The sequence below is a fragment of the Chlorella variabilis genome (genome assembly GCF_000147415.1).
Source record: "Chlorella variabilis unplaced genomic scaffold CHLNCscaffold_21, whole genome shotgun sequence".
Lineage (NCBI taxonomy): Eukaryota > Viridiplantae > Chlorophyta > Trebouxiophyceae > Chlorellales > Chlorellaceae > Chlorella > Chlorella variabilis.
In genome coordinates, this window is record NW_005435067.1 from 712,713 (window position 1) to 719,359 (window position 6,647).

Genomic DNA, 6,647 nt, shown 5'->3' on the forward strand with positions numbered 1-6,647 from the left:
CAGGTGCAGCAGGGGCAGCAGAAGAAGCAGGGGCGCGGCTGCTCCCCGCCAGCAGGCCAGAGGTCGCCGCGGCGGCGGCATGCTCGGCAGGGGGTGCAGCCTGCGCCTGCCTCGCGGCATCCCCACCAGCCCGCTCAGCCTGCCCCGCACACCTGGGCTGCGTATGCCGCCAGCCGACGCGCCTCTGCCACCCACAGCGCCGTGGCCGCCGCGCCTCCCACCAGAGTGAATTTGGAGAAGCGGTTGCAGGCAGAGGCGCCCCCTCCCGCCTCGGCTGGCGCTGGCGGGGCTCCCACCGGGCGCGCCTCATCCTTGCCGGGGCTGCCCGCCGCTGTGGTACCATCAGCAGGCGCTGCCCCGGCACGCTCGCAGCGCTGACCTGGCGCTGCGACGGCCTCTGGATTGATGCTGTCCCTGGGGCGCCGCAGCAGCTGGAAGGTGGCCACCTGGCCCACCGCCGGAGCCGCCACCTGATGCACCTGCACCAAGCGAAGCTCACGGGCCGCGATCTGCAGGCGGGCAGGCGGGAGGTATGGGCGGGCAGGCAGATAGGCAGGCAGGGGGGTTGGGGCGCAGCGGGGCGACAGCTTGTCGGCAAGCAGCGGGCCTGGTGGCGCAGCACAAAAAAAAATACACGGTGGCCGCTGGCATGCGAGGTAGGCAGGAGCGAGGGCCGGGGGCCAGGGGGCGGCGCCCTTGCCTGTGTGTAGCACAGCGGGCAGGGCGCGCTCTTGCGCAGCTCGGGGCCGCCGTGGGCCACCAGGTGCCCGATGATGGCTGGGAAGGAGAACACGTGGCCTGCGGGGCGTGAAGAATGCCACAGGGCTGTTGCACCCTGTGCCAGAAGAGAAAAGCCAGCCAACGAGAACATATGAACAACCAACTTCGAGAAGAGAAGCTGTGGAACCGCCCTACCGCAGGGCGTGATCTGGGGGCAGAAGGGGCGCTCCTCAAGCGTGATGGGGCACCGCACCGGCGCCGCGCTCAGCATCTCCACCTGCGGCGGCGGCGGCGGCGGCGGCGGCGGGAGGCAGTCGGAAGGCAGTCGGAGCGCTGACCGACGGTCGGAGGGCCGGCTGCGTCGATGCTGATTGAACGGATATTGAAGTTGCTTGAACTGGGCAGACAGTGTGGGCTATACGGGAAGAGACGGGAGGATGGCTGCGGGCCCGACGCCACAACCCGCAGAAGACGTGCCAACTTGGCCAGCCCCCACCACATGAACCCACGGCACCCCAACCAGGGTAGAACAGCCCCCCACCTGCGCCACATCCTCCCACTCCTGCGGCAGCGGCAGGCAGCGGCACAGGCGGCGGCGGGTGGGGGTGAGGGCGGAGATGACCGTGCCGCAAAGCGAAAGCCTGGCGAGAGGCAGGGGAGGCGGTGGCGGCGCAGGTGCGGGGCCCCCAGGCGCACCAGCATCAGGTCTGGGTCGGCCTCAAACCGCCGCACATCCAACGCATCCGACACGAGGAATCGGAAGTTTGCCTGGGGTGGTGGGGAGCGGGGCGGGGAGAGGCGAGGGTGGGGGAAGGGCGGCAGCAGCAGGCGGCGGGAGGGCCATGGGAGGGGGGGGCATTGGGTGGCGAGCGGCAGAGTGGCGGTGTTGCGCAGAGCATGGGGTCAAGCTGCAGCATGTGCTGGGAGCGCTGTGTGGCACAGGTGGCAGCAGGCGCAGCAGCGCAGGCCTTGCCCACCTGCAGAAACTTGTTGCGATCGTAGGGCTGCGGCTTGGGGGCGGGGCGGCGAGGCGGGCCGCCGCCCCGCGCGCCGCGCCCGCCGCCGCCGCGCCCGCACGCCGCCGCCTGCCGCTCGCTGTCGCGCCGCGTCTGGAACGCCAGCAGGTGGTTGGCGGCGACGCCCCGCCTGCCGGGGCTGCTCCCTAGGACGCCTTCCCCGGCTTGCTGCCGAGGGCCGGCGCCGCTGCCGGCAGGCGCCGAGCCGAAGTACTGCCGCGCGCCGCCGCGGGCGCCGCCCCCACTGCCGCGCCCCGAGCCGAGCTGCAGGTCACGGGGCCTGGGCCCGGCATGGCCGCCGGCGCCCTGCAGCTCGCGGGACAGGCTGCCGCCGCGGCCCCTGCCGCGCCCGCCGCCACCTCCACGGCCTCCCTGCGCAGGCCGGCCATGCGCTGCCGCTACTGGGCCAGCGGGGCTGCTCTCTGCTGCGCTGGCGGCGATCGCTGGGCCTGCATCAAAGGAAGGGCAGCGGCGGCGAGGCACAAGCAGCCGGTGGGAAACTGGCCAGGCGGCGGAGCCACAGCGCTTGGCGGCAGAACCTACACCCACGGACATACCAGCACCACACCAGCGCCTGGCCACTTGCTTGTGCGTCGGCCAGCCCTGCACACCTGCTGCTGCTGGCGGCACAAACGCCGAAGCCGCGGCGTTGAGAAGGGCCGCGCTGCTGCTGCTGCCTGCTCCATGCTGCTGCCCGCTCTGATGTGCCTGCACGCCGCGTTCTTGAGTGTCAGCTGTTGGTTGTGTGCTCTCCGGGTGCTCTGTGCTCATAAAATCGCCGTGGGGCGACTAGACGGCTTCTGCAGCGTGTGGGTGGTACCCAGGCTGCAGGGATGGCTTCGATGGGGCTGGCACAGCGGGCAACGAGACTAGCCAGGAAACAGGGCGAGTCCGGATGGCGGTGTCGGGACCTGACACTTGCTGGCGTGCACCAATCTCGCCTCTCAATCTCAAGGAGAGGCGTGGCGATGATAGCGCAGGAATTCGCAAGCTGCTGATGTGTTGGCCACCGAGCTGTGCCCCATGTACATGACCCGTTCCCCCCATCCCCTCCGGGCCTTCATCTGCAAGATCGCAGTCCTCCCAACCCCTCACAGGCGCCTGCCACTTGTTGGTTGCTCGGCCCGCAAGCCACATCGCCCGGCTGTGCTGAGGGCCCCCGGAGGACCCCTGTAGGCGGTGATCCCTCCCTGGCTGCGGTGGCAGGAGGGTGTGAGTGCTGCTGCGCCCCACAGCCCACACGCCCAGGCGCAAACACAGTGGGCAGGCAACTCCCCGATGGCGCCCCAAGCACGCCTGGCGGCCGCCGTGCTACTGCTGGCGGTGGCCGCGCTGCTGCCCCGCGCCGCACAGGCCTACGAGTTTGACATGGCAAGCGGGGCGGGGCGGGCGGGTGCTGCCGCTGGCCGCCGCCGCGCTGTTCACCTGCGACAGCGAGGCTGCAGCCACATTTGGCTGATCTGTCACATCAGCCGCAGCCCAGCTTGGAGCCACGCGTGCATGCTGCAGTAATCTTCAGCTGCTCGCGTGCTGCTGATCGCCTCGCCGCCGGTTGCGCCCCCGCCGTGGCCGCAGGTATTCCAAACCAAGTGCGTCATGGAGGATGTGGGGGAGCACGAGGAGGTGCAGGGCAACTTCAAGGCCTACCAGCGCGACCAGCCAGACCAGGCGGTGGCGATAGATGCGCGGGCAAGTGCCGCGGCTGCGCGACTGAGTGCCTTTACTGTGAACTTGAAGCGTGCTTGCAGCTGTGGATTTTGCAGTGGCACGGCGCGCCTGCTCACCAGCCTTGGTGCCACGCGTCTGTGCCTGCCTGCCTGCCCCTGCCCGCAGTTCGAGGACCCGCAGGGGCAGCTGGTGTTTGAGCGGCACGGCTCCGCGGGCGCCGAGTTCAAGTTTGTGTCAAACGGCGAGGGCGAGTACAAGCTGTGCTTCACGGCAAAAGGTGGGGCGGTGGTGGCGGCGGGGTTCGGGGCAGGTCGGGAGTTGCGCCATCCTGGCCTGCTCCGGCACATGCCAACAGCCTGGGCTGTCCTGTGCCGATCCTGCCTGCTGCCGCTCCACACCGGCTGGCTGTTTCCAAATTTGTCAAATTTGGAAGTGAACCAAATTGGTCCAATTTTCTCAGGCTCCATCCTGGCCGATCTCTGCTTTTCCTTGCTGCGCCTGCCCCCGCCTGTCTTGCAGATTATCACACGGCGCAGGGCACGCGCATCAAGATGAAGTGGACCACGGGCGCTGAGGCGCACGACTGGCAGGCGGTGGCCAAGAAGGACAACCTGAACGTCATCCAGGTGGGGTGGGAGGGTGCGGGGGCTGAGGGTGGCCGTGGGGTTGCTGGGGACGGGGTGGCGCGGGGACTGGCATGGTGGGGCAGGAGGGACGGGTGGGTTTGGTGGCTGTTTGGGGCGGAGTCCTCGTGTTTGCAGGCGTGGGTGGTCAGAGGTTTCAGCCGTAATCGAGTTAGCGCTGCCGGCCCCTGGCTGACCCGGCGTGCTGCCTGCTGCCTTGCGCTCCCTCTCGCAGGTGGAGATGCGGCGGCTGGAGCAGGTGGTGCAGACCATCCACCTCGAGCTGCAGAACATCCGGAGAAAGGAGGAGCGCATGCGCGACATCAACGGTGCGCTCGGCCCGGCCAGCTTTGCAGCTAGCCTCGGGGCCGGGTGGCTTGGGCTCCTTGCTGCATGCGCGCCCGGCCCCCCAGCAACCACTCGTGCTTGTGTGCTGCCCACGCCCAGCCCTGCCCGCCTACCCCGCCCGCTGCATCCCGCAGAGGCCACCAACAACCGCGTGGCGTGGTTCAACATCCTGGCGGCCCTCATCTGCATCGGCCTGGCCGTCTGGCAGCTCTGGTACCTCAACAAGGTAGGGCGGCAGCTGGCATGGCGGTGTGTGGCAATGGGAAACAAAGCGGGTGATGGGGAAGGGAAAGGCAGGGGTGAAGGGAGCCGGTGGCCTGCTCTGGCCATGAAGCTCCTGTCGGTAACATGCCGTCCCTGTTGGTTTGCTTGTGCTGCAGTTCTTGAAGCGGAAGAAGGTGCTCTGAGCTGGCTCGACACGGCAAATGGCAGCCGTTTTCGCGGCGGCGGCAGCCCGGCGGCTTCCCGGCCTGGCCTGCATGGGTCTCCTCTCCCCGCTCTAATGACTCGTGATCCTTGCTTTTCACTCTCGCTTACCCACCTGCTTTCTTTGCAACCAGTCAGTACATTTTTGCACCAGCGCAGCATGCGCATGCGTCACGCCTGTAAGCTGCAGTGAAACAGCGAGAGAAATGCGGCGTGCAAGGCTCCTGAGCTGCGGCGCCTCCACCTCGTATGCTGTGGCTGTTGAGGGCTGGCGTAACCAGCGTACTCGCCTGCGCACTGCGCCGCCTGGCCCGGCCCAGGCACAGCGCAAGCCGTTCAGCCTGCCTGCTGCTCCCGCTAAGTTGTGCCATCGCACCCTGGTGCTTGCCCTGTAAGACTCTTCAGCTCATCTCTGAAGTGCCCTGTCTCTTCACAGTGAACTGTAAACCCCCAAGCGGTTGTGGTGTCTGGGCGGGTGGAAGCTGAGCAGGCACCTGTTCCCAGGTTGAACGCTGATGCTCGCCGCAAGCTGCGGCCACGCTCTGTGCAGCACCGCATCTGACATTTCTGCTGCCGTCGGCCAGCCTAGTGTGAACAACCTGCCTATAGCAGCTGCCCTCCTCTGTTCTTTGCCTAACGTCATGCTGCCCTGCTGTGACCCCTGAGCTCTGCCTGCCGCCCGCTTTCCAGGCCAGCGATGCGCGTCCGGGCTTGCCCCTTATTCTGTCCAATTAGTCGCTGCCCGGCATTTGTGTGAAAGTAGGGGGGTTGCGTGCTGCTGCAACGAGGCGTGAGGCAACGTGAGGTGCGGAATCGCCCAGGCATTCTGTCACTGGGGTTTGTCGAGCCAACCCTTGTTCACTTTCACTTACTTCAGCCATCCAAGGCTCATGCAGTACTTTTGTCGCCTCCGGAGGCCATCCGAGGGAGCCACCACCATTCCCTTCCCCTGACTGCAGCTGACGGCGCTCTCGTGGCCAGGGGCATGCAAAGCGGGCGGGCCGTGGTCACTGTACAGTGCTGTGGTGAATGGTGGGCGCCATTCTGCAGGGCGGCGTCCGCCGCGCCTGGCGCTCCTCTTGTACATGACGCGCAGCAGCCCATATGCGAGTTTTCTGGGGACGCTGCAGGTTAGCTTGTGTTGCTGCAACAACCGAGGCAGGGCCAGTGGTCAGAGAGGCCCTGCGCCCTTTATTGCGCCTGCACCGCAGCAGCCTACAGGTGCGCTCCTGCCCCTGGCGCTGCTGCCTTACCCCACGCCCATTCCGCTAATTTCACCCGAGTGCACCCTTACTGACAGGTTTCCTTGCTTGCTGCTGCCTTCTCCTTGCAGTACCTCCCACAGCGGCCCTACCGCCACATTTGCCTCCCCTGTCAGAAGCCTGCGCATGCCGCCGCCCGTTGAGCACCGCCCCAGCCGCCTGGCCAGCCTGCTGCAGGGCAGCGACCTGGCCAGATCAGCATGGTGCCTGGCCCTCGACGGGATGTGCAGGGCACGGCTGAGGCGCAGGTAGCCGTTGTCAGTATCGGCACCGCAAGTGCTGCGCCTCCGTCGTCGCTAATCAGCACCTCTGTGTGCTATTGTGCCGTGGGCAGGCGCGCGCCTCCGCCCCGCGGCTCAGGGCGCTGCGCTGTCCGCTGGCATGGCATGGTCCACAGCGGGCTCGGGTCCTTGCGCACGATGGCGTCATCCCACAGATTTTGGGCCCCCTGGAAGGCCGTTTCGACGCTTGATAGGGTGCTGTTCTCCGCCAGCGTCAGCGCCGCCCTCCCCTCGCCCGCTGCCGCTGCCGGCACGTCCACCTGCAAGGGCGCCAGCAGCGGCAGCGGGCGGGGCGGAGGGCGG

General features: G+C 67.7%; 2 protein-coding genes across 2 annotated transcripts in view; one reads left to right on the forward strand and one right to left on the reverse strand.

Moving 5' to 3' along the window:
- CHLNCDRAFT_58819 (expressed protein) overlaps window positions 1-2,699 on the reverse strand; it is a 4,662-nt gene extending 1,963 nt beyond the window's left edge. The window contains exons 1-7 of the mRNA XM_005844735.1: window positions 2,348-2,699; window positions 1,698-2,185; window positions 1,417-1,488; window positions 1,262-1,282; window positions 916-997; window positions 635-798; window positions 153-509 (exon numbers count right to left, since the gene is read on the reverse strand). Of these exons, the coding sequence (XP_005844797.1) occupies window positions 153-509; window positions 635-798; window positions 916-997; window positions 1,262-1,282; window positions 1,417-1,488; window positions 1,698-2,185; window positions 2,348-2,507 (1,344 nt within the window). The 5' untranslated portion in view covers window positions 2,508-2,699. The remainder of the gene's footprint in view (window positions 1-152; window positions 510-634; window positions 799-915; window positions 998-1,261; window positions 1,283-1,416; window positions 1,489-1,697; window positions 2,186-2,347) is intronic.
- Window positions 2,700-3,014: 315 nt separating this feature from the next.
- On the forward strand, window positions 3,015-4,782 carry CHLNCDRAFT_138690 (hypothetical protein; the record flags this gene model as incomplete). Its single annotated transcript, XM_005844659.1, has 7 exons — window positions 3,015-3,155; window positions 3,312-3,407; window positions 3,570-3,681; window positions 3,924-4,030; window positions 4,263-4,356; window positions 4,510-4,601; window positions 4,756-4,782. 7 exons carry the CDS (start codon window positions 3,015-3,017, stop codon window positions 4,780-4,782), a joined length of 669 nt encoding a protein of 222 aa, XP_005844721.1.
- Window positions 4,783-6,647: the final 1,865 nt, after the last annotated feature.